The 23,950-nt window shown below is 35.5% G+C and overlaps 1 protein-coding gene across 1 annotated transcript in view; it reads left to right on the top strand.

The window, feature by feature from the left end:
* The window catches only part of LOC101742755 (heme peroxidase 2), a 58,774-nt gene that overhangs the window by 25,020 nt on the left and 9,804 nt on the right, over positions 1-23,950 (top strand). The window contains exons 3-12 of the mRNA XM_012695839.4: positions 1,074-1,228; positions 6,788-6,954; positions 12,146-12,215; positions 14,846-14,975; positions 19,685-19,877; positions 20,471-20,608; positions 21,053-21,282; positions 21,598-21,723; positions 22,292-22,444; positions 22,886-23,061. Of these exons, the coding sequence (XP_012551293.2) occupies positions 1,074-1,228; positions 6,788-6,954; positions 12,146-12,215; positions 14,846-14,975; positions 19,685-19,877; positions 20,471-20,608; positions 21,053-21,282; positions 21,598-21,723; positions 22,292-22,444; positions 22,886-23,061 (1,538 nt within the window). The remainder of the gene's footprint in view (positions 1-1,073; positions 1,229-6,787; positions 6,955-12,145; positions 12,216-14,845; positions 14,976-19,684; positions 19,878-20,470; positions 20,609-21,052; positions 21,283-21,597; positions 21,724-22,291; positions 22,445-22,885; positions 23,062-23,950) is intronic.

The following is a 23,950-nucleotide window of genomic DNA, read 5'->3' as shown; positions in this document are numbered from 1 at the left end:
GTCTAGTGCATTCGTATCTAGCGATGCAACGGTGTTCGAATCCCACAGGCGGCTACCAATCTTTGTAATGAAATACGTACTTAACAAATGTTCACGATTAACTTCCACGGTGAAGGAATAACATCGTGTAATAAAAATCAAACCCGCAAAATTATAATTTGCGGAATTACTGGTGGTAGGACCTCTTCTGAGTCCGCACGGGTAGGTACCACCACCCCATCTATTTCTGCGGTGAAGCAGTAATGAGTGCCGGCTTGAAGGGCGCGGCAGCCGTTGTAACTATACTGAGACTTTAGAACTAACATCTCAAGGTAGGTGGCGCATTTACGTTGTAAATGTCTATGGGCTCCAGTAACCACTTAACACCAGGTGGGCTGTGAGCTCGTCCACACATCTAAGCTATAAAAAAAAAGAACTCGGGCAAGTGAGATGTTAAATGGCTATCAAAGACAAGGCTACCATAGACATCGCGTTAATGCCATCACCTTTATATTTATAATCGAAGTTTTATTTCCCACCCCACCTTTCAAACAGAAACTAATGACTGCTTTGCTCCAGAAGCAAACAGAATGATGCTACTCACCCGCACGGATACCTTTTGAACGACCGGTTGTTCGTGAACTAATTTTTGGTCTAGTCGTATGTATTAGAATAGTTTAGAGAGAGAAAAAAACCCGTAAAATTTGTTGAATACATTTCAGAAATTCGACCAGTTTGCTTTTTGTCGGCAAAATATTTTTTTTAAAGAATCCCCGGGATGGTTTAATATATGTACAGTTTTTATTGACGCTGACAAAATAAGAATATATCCCCACAGTATTAAAAGAAACGGGACTATATCCGAATATGTAAAAATCTCTCTTTGGAGATTAGGAAAATAGTTCTACATTACAATTCAGACCTCATGTATCGAGATGGGTGGCAATATTCATGTTGTCATACTTATGGGCCCAGGAACCCATTTAACACCGGATTAGCTATGAGCTCCTCCTTCCAAAATAAAAGTCTAACTTATATCATAGGTACCTAAACAATCTCCCATGACGGCTTTGTAATAAAACTATTTGTTGCAGATCAAACTGTACGTACGATGATGAGATCAGCAACATCCCTTGTCCACCCAGCAAGTATCGCAGCGCGAGCGGAGAATGCAACAACGTTCGACATAGGCCCTGGGGTAGAAGAGGAGATATATTCTTACGGTTGATGCCACCTAATTACGCTAATGGTAAGCTTAGAATATTATCTATATATATAAAAATGAATCGCTGTTCGTTATTCTCGCTAAAACTCGAGAATGGCTAGACCGATTTGGCTAATTTTGGTCTTAAATTATTTGTGGAAGTCCAGAAGAGGTTTAAAAGGTAGATAAATATGCTCAGTATTAAATAAAAATAACAATTTTGTTTGTCCTTTGATGTGTCCCCCGTCGGACGGATTCCTTTTGTTTGTTTTAACTTTATTTTATACAAAAATTTCGGTCCTTTATTTGTCGATTGAGGCACTACGAAGTCTGCCGGGTCAGCTAGTCGTTAATATTTACGATGATGATTTTATGTTAGAGGAAGTCTGAAAGTGGCACCTGTGACAGAGAAGTTGGGAAGTGCGCGTTTGGGACGTATTAGACATGTCATAAGACGAAATGACAATTAGTTTGGTAAGAGACTGTTAACTATGAATGTAGAAGGCTATAGAGGAAGAGGTAGACCTAAGAAGAAATGGATGGCTTGCCTGAAAGACGATGTGTGTAAAAAGGGGGTGAGCGAAGAAATGGTATATGATAGAGGAGTATGGAAGTAGAAAACATGTTGCGCCGACCCCAGGTTACTGAAAGAAGGGCAGGAGAATGATGATAATTTATGATGATTTAATACAGTAAGCCACAGTCCACGATGTTGTAAATAACCACCGTTAGTAACTGGAGCAGAGCTAAGGCTGCTTACTGCTAAACAATAAGTCTTGTTTTCTATTGCGCAGAACTAATCACCCTCTTTGTCACGTTTATCACGACTAAGTTATAAATTCTAAACTAAAGTTAGACTAAGAAAGCGCCATAGTCGGTTTTTTTAAAATGTATCATTGTAAATTGTACAATAACATTGTATTAAATTTGCCGCCTTTTATTTTATTAATTCTTTATATAATTTTTTCAAAAATTATTATGGAAAGTTTGAGGCCACAAAGGACATCAAAAGTAAGCGTTTTAAAAATAGAAACTCAACCATATACGCTTCTGAAGTCTAGAATAAAACTTGTGCGTTAAAATATCAATTTTGTTCAAACCAATAAACTACCAATGTTAGAGTTAAGCCCAATGGAATTTTTAACAGTTTTCCATCATTCTATTGGCCAATCTATACTAATATTATAAAGAGGAAAGATTTGTTTGTTTGTTTGTTTCGAATAGGCTCCGAAACTACTGGACCGATTTGAAAAATTCTTTTTCCATTAGAAGCCGACATTGTCCCTGATGAACATAGGCTATTTTTTTTTTTTTTTTTATTATTGTTTTTTGGTTTCATGTTTGTTTTAATGTTTCCGAAGCGAAGCGAGGGCGGGTCGCTAGTCGCTTAATAAAAGTTGCCTTAACCCACATAATAAAAAACAATTTTCATGGGCTTTTGAATCACAAATGAATTGTTCATTTATTTATTCCTTAGGTTGACGAGCTCACGGCCCACCTGGTGTTAAGTGGTTATTGGAGTCCATAGACATTTACGTCGTCTACAAGTCTATCAAAATAATTCGTAGGTACCGCAGATGGGGTTGTGTTGCTTAAATTAAATCGTTAGTTATTTGGATGTGTATGAACGCTAAAATCACTATCATCAGATTCAAAGATCATAACAGTGGTGTCACCGATCATTAGGCGATTACTGAAAGAGAAAACAATCGTGAAATATGTTTTTATTCACCGAGAGAGATCCGCCTAACAGACAGAACCTACTATCATTCTACCCCGCTCAGTGGGCCGCGATTCCGATCCAGTGATAGATTCAACGAAGCACTGCTCTTGCTAGGGCTAGGGTTAGCAAATTCTCACAGCGTGAGTCCATGAGATCACCTACCCGTCCGTGCGTAGCTGGAATAGCTCCTTAGGCTACCAACGAATAGGTCGGATCCTCCCGACCCCCTCCATTAACGGTGCTTTTAGGCACCACAAGCACCTGTCAACGTCCTCGTCGCAAGCGACGGGTTCGACGAGCGAATTAACCCACAGATACAGCCAACTGAGTTTCACGCCGTATCTTCGCAGTTGGTGGCGTTTCCGATCCGGTGGTAGATTCTGCTCTTGCTAGGGTCAGTGTTAGCAACACTCCGGTTTGAGCCCCGTGAGCTCACCTAACACACGTTAAGGTGAAGCTGAAATAGCCTCTCAAGGCTATCAGTATAGGTAGGTAAAAAAAGGGAACCACTCGGTAACCACGTGATCGAGTTACCGGGAATTATAGATGTCACAACGTGAATTTCATTTACGTTACTTTTATTACGTTACGTTATTACTTTACGTTAAACAAACTCATGCGACTTCAGGATATGCCATACCATTAGTGAATACGCTGATTTATATATTCTGCAAATGTCATTTTAATAACATTACATTATTTATACGTAGCAAAAAGATTGTATGATAATAAGTTTGGGAAAAGTTTGACACTCTAGCCGAATATTTGGTAATCTTTTGTGATGCCTAGGAAACCATATAAACGTGCCATTAAGTTCTTCTTCATATTTAATATAATGATAATCGTAATTTTACTAGTCACCTGTCAATTTTAATAGACATTAACTCTGAGCCATGTAATCGGACTAAAATGATTGATGATGTCAACGTCAATACAGTGCCGAAAATTTGCTTTTAAATTATCTGCATAATCAGTGAACTTACTTGAACGTATTCTGAGAATCAATGAATGTTAGATGTTCGGTTTGTATTAAAGAAATATTTAATGAACAATTATTATTCATTACGGTTCAAATCAATTATATACTTCTTATATATTGCGTACTTCTTAGTCATCATAAAGATGTGAATCGGTGGAAGTTGATTGGTATTAAATGAGGAAATTGATGCGGGATTGGATCGATTACGTCGTTTATCTCGTTTTTACAATCTCGGATTACAATTATAGATCAATAATTATTATCTATAATAATCGCTAACATTGTCATACTCCAAACCTTTTCGCTTACGAGTCTTGGGTACATTCAAGTTTTGATAATATTTGAAATATTTGATGAGCTATTTTTAATCAACGACTCTTTATGATGCAGATGCCTTATTTTAACATTCGTTCTAACTTTGTTTGAGACGGAGTTGACCTCAAAGCATTTTAAAGAATTTATTAAAGGAATTTATTAAAAAAATTATTAAAGAAACATTCCAATCAAGCTCCAAAAAAGCATCGTCGTAATTGAGCGATTTAAAGCATTTCTACATCGGTCTTATGCCAGACGACAGCTTTCTGGTCCATCCAACGAAAATTTACAAACGCTGTTTTTTATTGTAGCAGACGAACAGTCGATCGGATCATCTGATCGAAAGCAATCATCGTCGCTTATTAAGACATTGTTAACGGTAATTCTAAAACTAGGATAAACCGATTATTAATCACTATTTAGGACACATTAAGACAATTGAACGCATGGAGAGAGGAGTAAATTTTATAATACAACTGACGTTACATGGAACATAAATAATAAACACGGCAACCTAGCTTTTAGCGCTATGACGATCTGTCACAATGAGTTCTAATTGTATTTAAATGAAATTCATTTGAAAAATCGTGTTCATTTCACCAATCATGTAACTTAATGGGGGCGAATAACACGTCAGGTACTTGTACAGGTATGTTCTGAATCAGTACGTATTTCTACATCCTGCCTATATTTGCTCCAAGCTTATAGATTTCGATTTCGTCTCTCCATTAAGCAGCATTCATATTGCAATATTGATGGATACTATAAATGGCGAGCATTCACCTTGGCCGTTAAAGGCAATAACAATTGGCTTTAGTGTGATTACCCCAAAATATGAAATAGATATGCCTATCCATCCAAACTCGCGCGATTACGGCCCTAAAATGATCAATACTAGATCAGAAACCTTGAAGATGTTAGTTAGAATAGACGCTGTACGAAAATTTAAACGAAAATCCAATAAACTAATGAACAAAGCCAATATATTCACGTTCATGCGGCAGGCAGCGGCTTGGCTCTGCCCCTGGCATTGCTGAAGTCCATGGACGACGATAACCACTCACCATCAGGTGGGCCGTATGCTCGTCTGCCTACACGGGCCATAAAAAAAAAATCATATCAGTGGATTCCAAATTATGAAAACTTTAAATTATGTTAAACCATAAAATAATACCGAAATCGTATCGGATTTATAATGTACCTTAACGAATTTCGCACTTGGAAACAGAAACTTGATCTAGTTAAGGTCACATTCTGTTAAAGTCACGACCGATGGCCATTTTAAACTGACCTATTTGGGTACTGAATTGTTTTTTGCTCTTAAATACCTAATAAAATGTTAAATTTTTGGTTGAAGCATACTTTTAAAATACGTATGTTATTAACGGAAGATTCACTTTTTTAGGTATTTTGATGTTAGATAAATATAAATAATCAAATGACTCAGGCTAAACTGGTTAGGTTAGGGTCGCAAAGCCTATAGATATCAGCTTATGAACATTGAGACATCACCGGGGCCGTAAGCTTTTCCATAATACTAAGCAATAAAACAGTTGTATAATAATATGAAAAAATGCCTTTGTTTGTTCCCAGAGGGTATTACATCGCATCTGTTTCAATCGTAAAAGTCATATTATCGATTCGAATCCCAAAGACACCTTGGAAATAATTCAAATTTATGTTTTATAATTAGAGGCATACCGTTTAGGTCTGTTGCAACTTGTTTGTTTAATATAGCAATAACCTCTAAATAGGTATCACATATTTATCAAAACTTCTTGGTTTGAATACACTATCATCATTAAAAGTGAAAATCATAAAATGGTACAGATCACATTTTGAATTATTTTTTTAAGATATTGATGACGTCATTTTAACAATTTCAGTTCAATAAAGAATAATGTCGAACCTTAAATTTAATTGGGAAATGTAAGGTCAGTAGAAGACGTAACAGGAAATGAACTCTGATATTACCGATCAATTTTCATGGTGCCTTTCAAGAACAGAATCCACATGTGAACGTGCCTTTTGAGAAACACAATACTCGTAATTATTTAATATCAATAAACCGTTTTTTATGTGTTAAATTACGGATTTTAAAACGTCGGCGTGTTTTGCATCACCTTTAAAATTTCGATTATCATTTTATTAATCGTTTATAGACATCATCCTGTATAGGGGGACTTATTCAAATAACTAAATGATGCACTCACGAAATCTGCCAATAAATTTTACAGCTATAATCACTGGAACGGTTTCTTAAATGATTTTGTGGGAATTCCAAATATTAAATTCGATTTTTCTACGAAATCATGTTGCGTTTTCTTATCATTTAGGCCACGCCGACTTAGATTAGTCAAGATGGGCGGGATTCACGTTATATGATAGCTATGAACTTTAATAACGACTCAATACCAGGAGGGCCCTGAGCCCCTCTGCTAATGAGCAACAATTAGAGGGTAGATAAATAATTTAAGTTTATTACTCAGCACTTATTGTCAAGGAAGTCGTATAATGAGGCGGGGATGGCAAACCTTGTGGATAATAATCAATTATGTTCATTAATTTAATTTTTTTTATTACTCAGATGTATCGCTGCCTCTGTCAACGCCTCATCTGCCGGAGCCGTCGCTGGCCATCCGTGCGGCGGCACACTTGTCTCTGCCAGCCGACCATGACTTCGTGACCAGTATGCTGGCTGCCTGGGGGCAATTTCTTATCGACGATCTCGTTGAAACTTCTAATGGCGATAAGGTATTTTGAATTTTCGTACTGCCTTAACAAAGTACTACAATCTACACAGCGAATGTTTGTCAGAAGAATATAGAATATAGAATTAGAAAACAATAAAGGACATCAAATAGTAATCTACACTTTGTACCGATAAGTATTTTAGTTTATAGCACCATCAGTTCTTCTTCTTCTTCATCGCTTCCTCATTACTGAGGGTCGTGATTACCTTGGTCCAGTTTTTGCACGAGCTTCCTCCAATGTTGCCTGATTTCGGCCTCCTTAATGGCGCCCGGGACGCTGGTGTTTGTGGCCTCCTTGACAATGCCGGTCCACATGGTTGGCAATCTTCCTCGACTTCTCTTTCCTTCCACGTGACCTACAACTATTATTTTTTCCAAGTTGTCAGGATTTCGCAAATCTTTTCTGGTTCATTTTTTTTATTCTACTTCAGCATTTAATACAAAGTCCAATCGAGCTAATCTCAAACACACCTCATCACTCTCGCAGGTCAATTCATTTTATTTACGTTTAATATATCAATGCATGTAAGGTCAAACCATTCAAATCTATAATCTATTTTATTGAAGCACAATTCAAAATTAAATTACTCTTATGTGTTTGTGCCTTGAAGATTCACACGTCACGTAGAAGGCCAACGGACGTATGCTTTTTATTGAGAAGAACCGACAGTGTCGCAATAAACACATCCGATGTTAATAATCGCACCTAATGATCCGAGTACCTCGTCTTGAACTTGACCTTAAACCATTATTAGGCTTTAAACAATCATAGAAAATACATATGTTTTAACTTTAAGTGGCAAATACTGTGGCTAATGAGGAGTAATTTTAGATGATTGAGGCTTTTAATTTTTCGGCATATTAATGTAATATATGAATGCATAATGGCTGGCTCGGCAAACGTTGTTTTGCCATATACATTATTTCTAGGAAAGATAAATAACCTAGATACCGACTGCAGCACCTCTGCCGGGCTGATTTCTGAATCTAAACCATTCTCCAATCCACTTGAAAGTACATAGAAAATTTCATTAAAATCGGTCCAGCCGTTTAGGAGGAGTTCAGTGACAAACACACGCATAGAAGAAATATATAAATGAAGATTACAAAAAAAAAAAACAGAAAAAACATTTTGTCTTACGCTATGGCTTGTGATCGGCAACATGTGACCTATCACGCGAAACTAACTTAAAATGTTTGGAAAACATTTACTACCGCAATGGGAACCTTGCGAATTTTATCCAAGAAACTATTTCACGTGACTATTATTATTTAGCGATAATCCAAAACTCGTTTTGTATGTTTTAATATGGTCCAGTTTTTTGCGTAATTCAATTAAAGAATAAAACTGCGATATCCTCTTTAATAAATAAAAAATATTAACTGGTATCTGATGAAATGATATATGGTTTTAAACGTGTAAAATTTATACCACATATCTACATTAGTTTCGTAATATTCGTGATAGTTCGCGAGGTCGCTTATAGAAAGGTTACGTGGCACAGTGAAAGCGATGAAGCAATGAAAGGTGATCTTAGTTCCTTGCGGACTTGTGCCATCAGAGCTACGCACAGGTAATAGTGACACGGTAAACGCTGGTGTAAGTGCGAACGAATATATTTTTAAATTTAACGGCCCTAAACTAGGGTTGTCTCTTGTATTATGAGTATCGGAAACCGAGACAAGAGCAAGTAAAGTTATTAAAGAAACGTCTCGCTGTACTCTTATTCGAAATTTTATTAAATTTACCAGTATCCTACGCTATCTTAGCATATAATAGCATGTTGTTCTACTTAATACAGGAATGCAAAATCACTTTTAGACCAAAATCCATTTAAAACGTTGACTGCCGAATCATTTTTGTGTGACTTTCACTCCGTATGATACCTGATAAGAAGAACGCAGGTTTGACTGCAAAACCACAGAATGGGGTCGCGCATGGGGTTTTTTAAGCCGCGTATCGCAGTCAACGTGTTAAGCGTAATATTTCATGTAATTTTCCCAACCAGTATTAATTAAGAAATAAAAATAATTTGTATAGGAACCTCCAATACATTTTTAAAACTTAGTAATGATCGATACCACTTGTATTTTTTTTTCCTTAATTACGGCGACAGAATATTTGCATTTTATATAATAATATCTTAATATACATATGTACCGAATTGGGAATCATTTTTTTAATAAAGTAATCAGTTAAGTAAATACGATTCGACTGAATTGTGACCACCAAATAATTGTAATACTAATTTTCACGGATCCACCCGTAAATATATTATAGTTATCAATAATTATTATTCATTTGGATTCGCATCGTTCGATCTTCTATGGTTTCAACTGTATGGAAAAGACTTTTCACTATTTAATAAAATGTTTGGTTGCTGGACTAGGTACTAGTGAACGGACATCTTAAAACCAAATGACCGTGAACGTGTCCACTCATTTACATCAGTAAAACAATAATAACACACCTACATACATACATACATCTAAATCGTACCTTCGTGAAAGTTATTTCGGCACAACTAACAATCGTGATGTTGTACTGTTTGTTGGCCATTGTTTGCGTGATGCTGACATGATTCACAAAATTAGAGTTTGTCTCTAAAATTGCTGTCTAAGTAATCCAATTTACGAGTACAAATCTTATCTAATACAACAAATGTGACCTCGTTCGTTTGTACTATTTGTTCGTGCATCGTTTATGCGGACTTTAAAAAATCTGAGTCTGCCTGGGGCTAAGTGGAAAAAACTATTAGTTTTTTTTTATTGCCCTTGTAGGCAGACGAGCATACGGCCCACCGGATAGTGAGTGGTTACCGTCGCCCATGGACTTCAGCAATGCCCGCCGAATAAAAAAGAGAACGGATAGAATGCGAATAAATTAACAAACAAGCACAACATAAAATATTCATCTTATTAAAGTACTAGCGGCCCGCTCCGGCTTCGCTCGGGTCTTTAACATAAATTTCAAAATAAAAAATTATAATAACCCTTGTATTTGCGTCAGGTTTCTAAAAATAAAAAATTATAAAGATAGTTTGAATATGATTATTTTAATGAACATTTATTTTCATTTAAATAATATTTGTTTTTACACCTAGTGTTTTTTTTACACCTTCGGTTACATTATTGGAATTTTAGTAAGGATCGCTAATTTAAAAAAAAGAGACTGAATATAGCCCATATCACTCGGGAATAGTGTAGCTTCCAAACAGTGAAAGAATTTTTCAAATCGGTTCAGTAGTTTCGGAGCCTATTCAATCCAAGCAAACAAACAAATATTTCCTCTTTATAATATTAATTATAATATTTCATTACAATACTTTTAAATTCGTTATTAGTAATCAATGATTATTGCAGAAATTCAGAACGCCGTGTCCAACGTGTAACTTAACGTTAAAACTCTATTAAAAAATATAAGGCCTAAAAAATAGCGTTCGATTTTCGAATGTGATAATTAGCCCAATAAAATTGTCATAAATAGTTTTATATCAATTGAATTTACATAATTTATCTTAATGTCGTCGTCGTAATCAACATAATGTGTGATCAGACCACACATATTTGTCGCTTATAGGCTCAGGATCCGTATATCCTCATTAAGTTTCGATTTCAGAATTGACGCATTCCCCACAATACTATTGCGCACTGGTTCTTTATTTATTCAGACGACCATACCTTAGGTACTAGAAGATTGCACAAAGTGGGAATGAGTTGCTCGCTTCGGGCATTTCAATATTGCAATAATTGTTACCTTATAACACTTATAAAAAATAATATTTAAAAAAATCTAATATTTAAAAAAAAAAACATGCCCGCTGAGTTTCTTGCCAGTTCTTCTCAGGACGGAGGCTAGTTTTTGTGAATTGGCTGTAGTTTTTTTTGACGTTCAACAAGTATGTACTTTCATTTATCTATATATATAAAAATGAATTGCTGTTTGTTAGTCTCACTAAAACTCGGGAACGGCTGGAGCGATTTGGTTAATTTTGGTTTTAAACTATTTGTGGAAATCCAGAGAAGTAGATAAATATAAAAGCGCTAGGAATTAAATAAAAATAACAATTTTGTTTTTCCTTTGATGTGTCCCCCGTCGTAAGGATTCCTTTTGTTTGTTTTAAGTTTATTTTATACAAAAGCTCAGGTCTTTTATTTATCGAATGAGGCACTACGAAGTCTGCCGGGTCAGCTAACGTTGAATCATTTTTTTTTGATTTGATTTGATTTGATTTGTGCACATAAGTCTGACAAAGCCATATTATTGTCTATAGTTCCATTTTTAATTCTGTTTACTAGAATTCGTTACTATTTTATAACATCTGCAACTACTATAATACTAGTATCTAGTATCTGTAGCTAGTATATTAGAACTACGTTACGTTATAACACTGATATCTAGAAGTCGTAGTGGCCTAAAGGATAAGACAATGTCGGAGTTAAATTCCGTATGCAAATACCAAGTTTCCTAGTGAAATAGGTATTTAACTCATGTTCACGAATTGTAATCTTAATATTTGAACTTTTGCATTTGTGAACTTTCTAGATACTCGTATTTACAACAAGAGGTCAAGGATGGATTTGTTTGGCATCGTGTCTTGTTTTGTTTTCAAAATTAACCAACCACTGTAGTAGTAGGTATTTTAAATTAAATTTGTTTTTTTTTAGAGTACAGTTATCTGAATGTGTGTTTTGGATTTTGTTCAAATGTAAAATATCAACTGTATGATGATTCTTGCTACTTACACAAATAACACATATCACACATGTCACACATGCCTATCCCACGAAAATGGCTTACTTACTACACGATTAACTTTCAACTAGATGATGACCGAGCTATGCTCGTTTTTTTTTTTTGACAACGCCATCTTGTTTTGTCTTTAAAGTGGTTAGTTGCACTCAATTAAGAAAAATAGTATTATTATTCGCCAATAGATGTCGGGAAGAGTCATAAAGTTGATTATCGATAAAATTGATTATTGAAAACACGAATAAAACAAGATTTTCTGAAAATAAATCGTAGCTAGATCGATTTATCGCCCCCGAAATCACCTGTATACTAAATTTTATGATTTTCATAAAATTTTGCCGTTGGAGCTGTTCCGAGATTCAGATTATATATATATATATAAACAAGAATTGCTCGTTTAAAGGTATAAGATATGAAGTAATAGCTGATTTTATTTCAGGACTGCGGCGATTCCTATTGCGAGTACATACGCTCTGCGCCAACGAGAGACATCGGTTCATGTGGCTTTGGTATGTTTATCAATATAATTTTAATCGACAGACATATTACTCAAAAAATTATAGTTATTTATATACTAACTCAATCGTACTATATCAGCGGTCGGGGAACCGAGGTAAATTACCCCAAATGGGGTAAAATGAAATTTTGGGGGGTAAAAATGAAACTTTTTTGAGTAAAAAATATATGTTGAAGTGAAACTTCTTTAGAATCGTTAAATTTTTAGTTATTGTTTTCTTTTCAAAATTATTATGAGGGCTATAATATGAAAGATACTAAAAAGAACCGATTTCATTTTTTTCTTTGTTCTCCGTATTTTGAGGTAATAATTAAAAAAGTTCCCCGACCGCTGTACTATATGTATCTACTAATTAATTATCCTATACATTGGAGGCGGAGAAATAGCACTGGAACACAACGAGAGATTCAAGCTAGGCGATATAGTTGCGAAACCGTGTCTATATAAACATGTTATATTGATAAAATATGTTATTTATCTATTTCCCGTGTCCTTTTCCGTCGAAGTAGAAGTCATGACCCAGACCTTTGCAAATTAATCGAATTTTAAACTAGACTCGAGTAATAAATAGTGAATAAGTCGATTGCCGTAATGAAAATATGGATATATGTAGTTTTTTTTTACTGCCCTTGTAGACAGATGACGGCCCTTGATGGTGAGTGGTTAAACTCATGGACGTCAGTAATGCTTAGCCCAGCTGCTGCCTACCGCTGTAGTTATAATTAACGAACTGTGATAATTTTTTTCGAACGAAATTAGGTAGATTTTTTATAATATTACTCTACTTAGGTTAGTCCAAGGCCTATCTTATAGACACCACAGGTATGTAAATTAGGTAGCTTCGTTGTATCCTTGGCCGATGATCATTAGTGACGGTAACTATTCACCATCACACGAACTGTGTACCCGACTACATGAGGGTAATTAGTAAAAGAATTTCATTAGAATTTTAGATATACAATTACGCTTACGTTCGGGGCACGTCAGTTTGAAATCAAATTAAAAGTGTTTTACTATAAAGAATGATGTCAACCGTCTCTTAACAGTCCGTAATGTGACTTTAAAAATATAGGTATAAGTAAGGATATACGTCAAGAGGCACGTACTGTTACCACCGCACCGCGAGGCTACAATGAAGTAATTAAATCTGTTCCGGAATGTCAAAAATATGCGCGATAAACAATGTTTCCGGGAAGTATAATATAAGCTTCACTCAATAAAATCAGATAGTCAACCAAACTTTTTAATCTTCCTGATATATATTTTGACTTGGGGTTACAATGTTGTATAACGTATGTCGTGAGCATAGGTTGGGAGGTTATGACGATTTCTGCCGCGAAGCTATCGCGCGTTTCGAACCAGATTGGACGTCGATATTCATGCCATAATGCATGTGACCTCGCAACAAGCTCGTTACCAAATACAAACCAAATCGGGCGTGTCTCGTTCAGATATTATACGCGAATTATCTTTTACAAGAATAATAATGTACTGAATGTAATTGAGAGGTGAAACCGGTCGCTGTGCTATTATGATTTTTACATTTAATTCGCCATATTTGTTTTAATCAGTACAAAAAATTCATATCCTCAATCGCTTTTCCTTTATTCTGTGAATGATATTGAAAAACGAAAAATACAACGTCACTTGAATCATCTCAATTCAGCTAAAATATGTTATCATGTAAAAATCATATCAACACCATTGATTCAAGAACAAAACAAACAAACGGCCGTCTGGTGTAATGGTAAGTGACATGGTCACTACACAAGGGGGTCGCGGGTTCGAATCCCGCCAAGGGAAGATATTTGTATGATAAATATAAATATCTTTTCTAGGGTTAGGGATGTATATTAAATATATGTATGTGTATAATAAAAATCTTACATTTATATCCGTTATCTAGTACCTGTAATACAAGTTCTTTACGAACTTATCACGGGACCAGTTTAAAAAAAAAAAAAAAAGTATTAATTTAATGAAATGCGGTGTTTCCCGATACAAGCGGTCTTTCACTTAAAAAGCTGACTCCAGTGTACTATTCTACTTGTAATTTGTCTTAGAATGAAATGAACAATTGTCATTTTAATAAAATATTTAGACCTGGCCTACGAGACTACCACCGTGTGGCATGTTGATTATTCTGATAATTGTGTTGGTGCACGGTTTGATAGCGAAATGTTTCGACCCTCACCTTAAGAAACTTTCTTTATCCAGCCGGGTTAGGGACGTTGTACAGAAAGCCGTTAACTTTGATACGGGACGTATTAATTCCTATCTATATACATAAAAATGAATTGCTGTTCGTTAGTCTCGCTAAAGCTCGAGAACGGCTGGACCGATTTGGCTAATTTTGGTCTTGAATTATTTGTGGAAGTCCAGAGAAGGTTTAAAAGGTAGATGAATATGAAAATGCTCGGAATTAAATTAAAATAACAATTTTGTTTTTCCTTTGATGCGTCCTCCGTCGGACGGATTCCTTTTGTTTGTTTTAAGTTTATTTTAAACAAAAGTTTAGGTCTTTTATTTATCGATTAATAGCACTACGAAGTCTGTCGGGTCAGCTAGTAATATATACAAATGTTTTATCCACACCATTCTAATTATAATCTTTGTTCTCAGAGCACCGCGAACAGATGAACTTGGCTACATCTTTCCTCGACGGTTCCGCGTTATACGGAAGCTCGGAGAAGGAACTGCGGTCGCTACGTCTATACGACGCTGGGAAAGTTGATATAGCCTCGTGCAGAAAGTGAGTACAACATTTTTTTGTGTTAATACGTACATATAAATTGAGAGACAAACTCGTATGCGATTGGTAGAGGTTATGGTTAGGGTATGGGTATGGTTATTACAACATGAACACATCTGGCCAGAATTAGTTAGTATAGTTGTAAGGAACGTTGTGTACAAATTCAGCACTTTGTCTTGTTTAGTCGTGCGCACATACCTTATGTTGCAAGCCATATTTTGTTTCTTTTTACTTGTGTTTTTTATGTATATTTTTAGCTGGTGATGTGTTTTGTCGGTTTTGTGTTGTTCTATTGCTAATTCAGCTTACAACTTCGGTGTCAGATACCTATAGAAAATTTGCACACCTACATCCATTTAATAAAAATACCAGAAATTCTGTGCTGAAAATATGTCCTAACTAGCTGACCCGGCAGACTTCGTAGTGCCTCAATCGATAAAGAAAAGACCTAAACTTTTGTATAAAATAAATTTAAAACAAACAAAAGGAATCCGTCCGACGGGGGACACATGAAAAGAAAAACAAAATTGTAATTTTTATTTAATTCCGAGCATTTTCATATTTATCTACCTTTTAAACCTTCTCTGGACTTCTTCCACAAATAATTCAAGAGCAAAATTAGCCAAATCGATCCAGCGGTTCTCGAGCTTTAGCGAGACTAACGAACAGGAATACATTTTTATCTATATACAAAATATCAAGTACAATCGATCTCAAATTCGCTAATATTACTTTACTGCACTGTCAAAATCAAACAGGCAGCCAGACAGAAAGAGAAACATTCGAAAATACAAGCATATATAAAGCATAAATCAATTTCGTTATTAACCAAAGAATTATATGTTACATGTATACATAAAGTTTAAAAGGTAATTAAATTGAGGAAACAACGTTGTATCATATTGCATCACAGTCGTTTTATTAAGGAAATCTTCTCATACAATACTGATTCTCAGATATTATTGAAACACAACATTAATGTGTGAATTATTCTCATAATCACACTTAACAACGACATCGACTCATATTGCTTTTTTTTCAATTATTAGAATATAATGTTCCCAGAAACACCAATTAAGGACTTTCACTAAAGCTTAACTGAACACAGCATTTCCTAGAAAATCGAACGTAAATTTTTACCTAAAAATAAAATATATATATTTTCTTGTACCTACACGATTTATCACACTGTTATTCATATAATTTGTATATTACCACCACCAGATTGGTAAGGTTGTTTTATTACATTGCAGACAGAAAGATAAATAATAATTTGACGATTGTAAAATTAGCAAAATTGCCAGTAAGTTACAATTGTGCTTCATAAACATAATACTTTATTAGAATTAAAAAACCCAAAACAAATAAGAAAAAACAACAACATTACAATATTTTATGATAATAGTCTATAGTCAATGTTATATATATTTAAACCATTTTTTTTTATTGCTTCGATGGGTTGACGAGCTCACAGCCAACCTGGTGTTAAGTGGTTACTGGAGCTCATAGACATCTACAACGTAAATACGACACCCACCATGAGATAAAGGTTCTAAGGTCTCAGTATGGTTACAACCACAACGGCTGCCCCACCCTTCAAGCCGAAACGCATTACTGCAAACATTGCAAATCACTTTGTAATTACGATTTACAACTAAACAAAACGCGGATATCGTGTGATGAATCATGTGAATTTGCGAAACTAATCAGCATGTTGGTTTTAGTCATCATCGAAAATCTCGGAATTCAAAATAAACAAAGACGGCTATTACATTGGGTTGACTCGTCGCTTTAACAATATACATATGTAAAAATGATAATTGTTTCACGTTACGCTCATCTTAATGTGAACGGAAAATAAAATTCACAGTTGTGTGACGCTGTTCGTGGTCATGCAAGGCGGCAAACGCACCGGCAGGTTATTTTTAAGTTCATATACGTTGAATCATTTATAAAAAAATAAAAACATTAGTGATTCTATCGTAAATTTTACAATGGAACCAATCCCGACGATTGAGCGTCTTGGTGCTGTTTTACAGTCTGTTCCATTATGACTAATTAATTACACTTGCGATTCACGTGACTAAACATTTGGCTCATCTTATAGCGGGTTACCGTCATGATAATCGCCTTATCGTTGCCGCCGCTGACTACTCCCCGAATTCTGATCACGCAGGAGCCAGTCACTGTCGACGCCCTAGACACGTCCTTACGGATCCATCAGATCCAATAACCTTTGCATTAGACGCCTTCAGCTCTAACATTAGGAGCCCCGGTAACCGTACTCGTCGAACACGACAAAGAGGTCGACGTGCAACCTAACCCATGCATCAGCTCGCTGAGTTTCTCGCCGGATCTTCTCGGCGGGTCGCGATTCCGATCCGGTAGTAGATTCATTCGCGAAGCAGTTGCTCTTGAGTTGTTAGGGGCTGCTGTTAGCAAATCCTACCCCTTCTGGCTGAGCCTTTGCTCGCCCACCTGTCTTGGTGAAACTGAAAAGGCCTCCGGGCCACCAGTAATCCTTCAATCATAAAAAAATAAAATAGTGGGTTGAATGAGCAGGGTATAATACACATAAAACAGATGGCCGCTGGGGCCAAGAAGTTCTAGAGTGATGAATGTGTACCAAAAGACGTAGCGTGGGAATGCCTCCCACAAGTTGGACCGACGACCTGTAGAGGTCGCGGGTATCCGCTGGGTGTAAGCATGTAGGCAGTGCAACACTAGTCATTGTGGCGAGGTTTGGACGAGGCCTATTTTCCTCAATGTACGTCTGTGGGTTGAAAGATAGATAAAACATATCAAGAGCCCTTATTTACCATTGAAATATTCAGAAGTACCTATAGGGATTAACCGCGATGAACAATATAAAATAATTGAAAAAAAATTATACATCAAAACAAATTATTATTTCATTGATTAAATAAATCTGGTATCGATTCTAAAAACAGCTTATCAATATCGATATTTTAGAATGTTAATAATAAAAATGTTTTAAATGAATGGTACGGTTCATTCACCTTTAAATTAATAAACGCTACAAATAATCTGTTCCGTTTAATAACTACTCGTATTATAAAAGGCATCAGTTGTTTCATTAATTTGAAATAATTTCCATTTTCATAACAATGTGTACCATCTGTTCGTATCAATCCAGGCTGTACGACATGAAGTTATTGTATGCAAATTATGAACTACTTAACCTTGCAATGATATGCATTCTCACGTACAGATTCCAATCTTTAACATATTTACATCAGTGTTTACCGAGTTAATAAATGCTTTTGTTTTCGTTGCCTATTCAAAGACATGTACACATACACAATTGTGCTCCTGTTTGACGTTTATAATTGAAAACAATTTTAAATCACCAACATTCGGACGGCCATTATATCGAAGTAGAAAATAAAAATTGTTTCGACAGTTATTATAACCAAATTTAAAAAGACGATGTAATCGTCTATCGCTTTCAAAACAGTACAAGACAATTTTAAAGGATCCACAGAGGTTCTGGTAATTGACTTTCTTAATCGATGTTTCGATCGATCGAAATAGTCCGCAAAAAATACGCGTACAACTTCCTTGTCACCAAAGAATACTTGAAATTACCGTCACTTAACCTTCGTACAAACAAAGTAGTAAGACAAGTCTACATATTTTTTTATTTACATCCAATTTAAAAAAAAAAGTGTCAAATGGCTCTTGACTTTAGTATCTGCAGAAAATAATCGTAAATGATCTCTTTTTTGAAACAAAATCAGATAGCATCCCAAAAAAAATTAAAAAATCTAACTAACACATGACGCGAATTATACTTCTAACGATTCGAACTAGTAATTCTTCATTTTGCATTTACTACAACTTAATTTGAATATTGACTTAAAAAGTAATATATACAATTATTTATGACTAATAGGAATCCTACTTTTTTATTCATTACTAGCGACCCGCCCTCGCTTCGCTTCAGAAACATTAAAACACACATGAAACCAAAAAAATAAAATAATTTTTTTTTTTTTAAAAGTAGCCTATGTTCATCAGGGACAATATCGGCTTCTAATGGAAAAAGAATTTTTCAAATCGGTCCAGTAGTTTCGGAGCCTATTCGAAACAAACAAACAAACAAATCTTTCCTCTTTATAATATTAGTATAGATAGTTTCCATTTATCTGATTTGATCAATGATTCGTTACCCCAAATACTATATTTAAATATTACTAATAAACATATTCATATTCATTAGTAACCCGGCAGACTTCGTAGTGCCTCATACGATAAGTAAAGGACCTAAACTTTTGTATAAAATAAACTTAAAACAAACAAAAGGAATCGGTCCGACGGAGGAAACATCAAAGGAAAAAAAAAAAAAAATATTTTTTCATTACATTTTCATATTTATCTACCTTTTAAACCTTCTCTGGACTTCCACAAATAATTCAAGACCAAAATTAGCCAAATCGGTTCAGCCGTTCTCGAGTTTTAGCGAGACTAACGAACAGCAATTCATTTTTATATATAGAGATATTCATATAAAATTATATAGTTTACATGGCTTTAACACGATAGAAGAGGAACAAACGTGCTGTAAGTTGGGATCAACTACTCCGCGTCTTTTATTGACCTGTCAATTTTATATTATTATAAAATATATAAACTTTATATTATATTTTTATTGCTAAAACAATTTTGAATGGATTGTAAACTTTCAGATGCAACATTCAGACACCGACAGCTCCTCTGTACAAAGCTCTTTTATCGGAGCACAACCGCATCGCCGGACAACTATACTCTTTGAATCCCTTCTGGGACGACACCACCTTGTTCTTGGAAACGAGACGTGCTATGGCCGCTATCATTCAGCATATCACCTACAATGAGTTCTTGCCGGTATTACTAGGCGAGGTACGATGCGTTTTCATTAATAAAATCTCAATTTTTTACCAAAAAAGTGTGTTAAATAATAATAATAATAATAATGTTTTTATTTCAAGTATCCATGACTCATATAAATTGTTAATAAGACTTAGACCTATGTTAGTAGTTATATTTACATCACAATGAATTACTGTGGTAACATCCCATGGGAGATGGCACCACAGCGACCCATGTATATACAGTCCAGCCTGCTTGCGATCATGCTCAGGATACTGTTGGAGCTGGTATATTATATATTATATTATAGTAATGTTAAATGAATTAAAAGGTAAGCAGCGGCTTTGCTGGTAGGCAGCTTTTTGGCTCTGCCCCTGGCATTGCTGAAGTCCATGAGCGACGGTAACCACTCACCATCAGGTGGGACGTACGCTCGTCAGCCTACCTCAAAAAAAAATTGCTTATAGAAAACTTTTTTATTGGACAACGAAACAAATTAATATTATGTAACAAAATTATATGAAGTAATTTAAATTATTTTCATTACCGTCCCGTAGGTACGTACGTAATACTTGAGAGCTACGAAAGTGAAACGTGATTTTAGTGTCTAATCTGATGTTCAGGTGGGAATGGCCAAAGCAGAATTGAAATTGACTTCCCTCGGATTTTGGCGAGGCTACTCAAGTGCCAACCGCGCAGGAATCTACACGGAACTGGTGGCGGTAGCGCCTGTTTTCAAGGCGATGATGAATCAAAAATTGGTAAGTAGATCACTTCCTGTGTTAATCATCTTCGAATTCTAAAGAAAAACTCGGGTAAATCGATTGATAATCACTGTCTCGTAGTACATCTGCCGAGCAGCAGTAATGCGTTTCGGTTTGAAGGGTGTGACAGCCTTTGTAAGCATACTGAGACCTTAGAACTTATATCTCAAGGTGGGGGCGCATTTATGTTGTAGATGTCTATGGACTCCAGTAACCACTTAATACCAGGTGGGCTGTGAGCTCGTCCATCAATCTAAGCAATAAAAAAGAACATGATCGTCAATTATTTTATTGTTTTTGTATCTGATTTGAAATACAAATTTACCATATCACAATACTCGTTATGATAGTTAAAACAAGAATAATTTAAGAAATCATATTTGAGAAATTTTTGATAAAAACAATTAATTGTACTACTCATACATCATAATTACATTTCAGGTCAACACTACGATCTCTCTTGAACATTTAATCCACACCAGCGCCCAACACGTCTCAAGATTCCCTCCCTCAACACAATGGGACCTGAACAGATCAAGAGATCACGGTGTTGCCCCATATTTGAGGGCCTTAAAAATGTGCGAACCGACAGCTGCTGTGAAGACATTCGGAGACTTGGAGAAAATGGGATTTGATCAGACCCAGCAAGAGATGATGGCTGATTTGTACAGGTACTTTTAATTTGTTAGTGAAAATTAATGAAATTAGTTTCATGATAAGAAAAAATTTTATTATGATTTTTTTTATACACACTCACAGTTCAATCAATACATAAATCGAGGATAGTTTTATTGAATTGTACTTTTAGAAGCGCTTTTAAACCATTATGACCACTGAGTAAATACATAAATTTGTTCCAAATTTACATGCATCGTAACACATAGATGTTTGATTATATTATGTTTCATCAGTGTTATTGCGTCGAGAACAACTTCAAATTTGTTTTTAGTATATACCGAAAATAATTCATTTTCCCCCGTCTACAGGAACGCTGAAGACATGGAATTAATGATAGGCGGTGCAATGGAGAAACCGGCGTCCGGTGCTGTCGTGGGCTCAACACTCGCTTGTGTATTAGCGTTGCAGTTTGCCAACATGAAGAAAAGCGACAGGTAATTTCAATAGCCGTTGGTAAGACATGTTGTAGACCAACATAGCGCCGCGCAACTTATGTATAGCAAAATGCTCTTTTTGTTATTGTCAGTCAGCAATGCCAGGGGTAGAGCCAAGCCGCTGCCAACAAAATAATAATAATAATATTTCGTCCCAGTTTGATGGCAGTAATGTATGCCTGTTACTATGATGCTGGTTATAATTAACATCAAGTGTACTCGAGCATGCATACAAAGACAATAGCAAATCTGAAAACATTTTAAAAACATACTGAATATTTAACAAAAATTACTGATTATTATTTTATTACTGGTGGACCTCTTGTGAGTCCGCGCGAATAGGTAACATCACCCTGCCTATTTCTGCCATGAAGCAGTAATGCGTTTCGGTTTGAAAAGTGGGGCAGCCTTTGTAACTATACTGAGACCTTAGAACTGATATCTCAAGGTGGGTGGCGCATTTACGTCGTAGATGTCTATGCGCTCCATTGACCACTTAACACCAGGTGGGCTGTGAGCCTGTCCACCCATCTAAGCAATAAAAAAAAAACCAATTTTTTTGTTTTAGATTTTGGTATGAAAATGATATTCCTCCTTCATCGTTCGCACCGGAACAACTGGCCGCCATCAGGAAAGTTTCTTTGTCCGGCTTACTCTGTGCAGCTGACGACACGATTGTGAACATACAACCTAAGGCTTTTGTTAAGGAAGATCCCTTCTTGTAAGTTAATACAAAAAAATCGTAACTTAGACCTGATAAGTTTATATTTCTTTTATTTTTTGTTTATGATTAAACGTTATTCTTGGATTTGTAAATGTTTTTAATACAAATAATTTAACAAATCTGGAAGATCACATACACTAATTACTACGTACATTTACAACAATTTACAACACTTAGCAAATTACATTTACAACAATTTAGCAAATTATTTAAGGTTCAATGACGCGTTTTCATTCTTTTTTCGACTTTCGACATTCTGAATGCTAAATACACTTTTCATAAGTCATTTGACTTAAGTACTCTACTTAAGCAGTTACTACTTAACTGCTTAAGTTGACTACTTAAGTAAGTTAACGTGAGATTAAAATTTATCCAATTAAATCGACCACAACTATCCGATTGTCACTAGTTTAATAAGCATATTTTGTTTTCGCTCAGAAACGCTGCCCAGCATTGCTCCCAACACAATCGTTTGGAACTCGCCGCCTGGAGAGACGAAACTGGCGCCAAAGCAGCTGAACGTTTATCCCACGATATGTTGAACGCCGCTATTGAAAAAGCTAAGCAGGAAATGATCGACAGAAAGAAACTGGAATATATGCTGTGGGAATCACGTGAGTCACCAGGAATACTGTTTCATCTATGATTTTGAACAGAAAAACGATTATACGCGATTATTTGGCTATTCAATGCACGTAATCTATACTAATAAATAAATCTACAGTGTTTTTACGGATGTTCCGTTATAACTACTGAACCATGCATCCGATTGACTTGAAACTTGGTATCCATGTAGAAAACACATGTACTTAATGGATAGGCTAATATTTATATGAGTCTTGGACTCCCTAATAATAATGACAATAAATAATAATGATAATTTTAAATAGCCAGCGAAGCGGCCGAGTGCGGCTAGTCTATACTAATATTATAAAGAGGAAAGATTTGTTTGTTTGTTTGTTTCGAATAGGCTCCGAAACTACTGGACCGATTTGAAAAATTATTTTTCCATTAGAAGCCGACATTGTCCCTGATGAACATAGGCTACTTTTTTTTTTTTTTTTATTTTTTTTTTTGGTTTCATGTGTGTTTTAATGTTTCCGAAGCGAAGCGAGGGCGGGTCGCTATTATTTTATAAAGTAGAACTCCATTGTGATAATTTTGTGTGAGTTATCGTGGCTTTAAAAATAAGATGCTCGGTGTATTTGTATCAAGCTACACTTCTATGTAGGTGTTGAAATCCTCCAAGCAGATGCCGATTTTTTCTATAAATATATCAATGACTTCCACGATGAAGGAATAACATAGTGTGACAAAAATCAGAACCTGAAAAAACCATATTTTACATATTTAGAATTGTGTATTGTAAGCCCACGTTGATAAGTATCACTACCTTGTATATTTCTGTCACGAAACAGTCACATCTTCTCGTGTGAAGTGTGGTATAGCTAATTCAGACTTAAACCTCATGGTTCAAGGTGGTGGCATTTACTTTACGACGTC

This window comes from Bombyx mori, chromosome 17 (genome assembly GCF_030269925.1).
Source record: "Bombyx mori chromosome 17, ASM3026992v2".
In the NCBI taxonomy this organism is placed as follows: Eukaryota; Metazoa; Arthropoda; class Insecta; order Lepidoptera; family Bombycidae; genus Bombyx; species Bombyx mori.
This window is presented reverse-complemented; position numbering and strand designations above follow the sequence as displayed.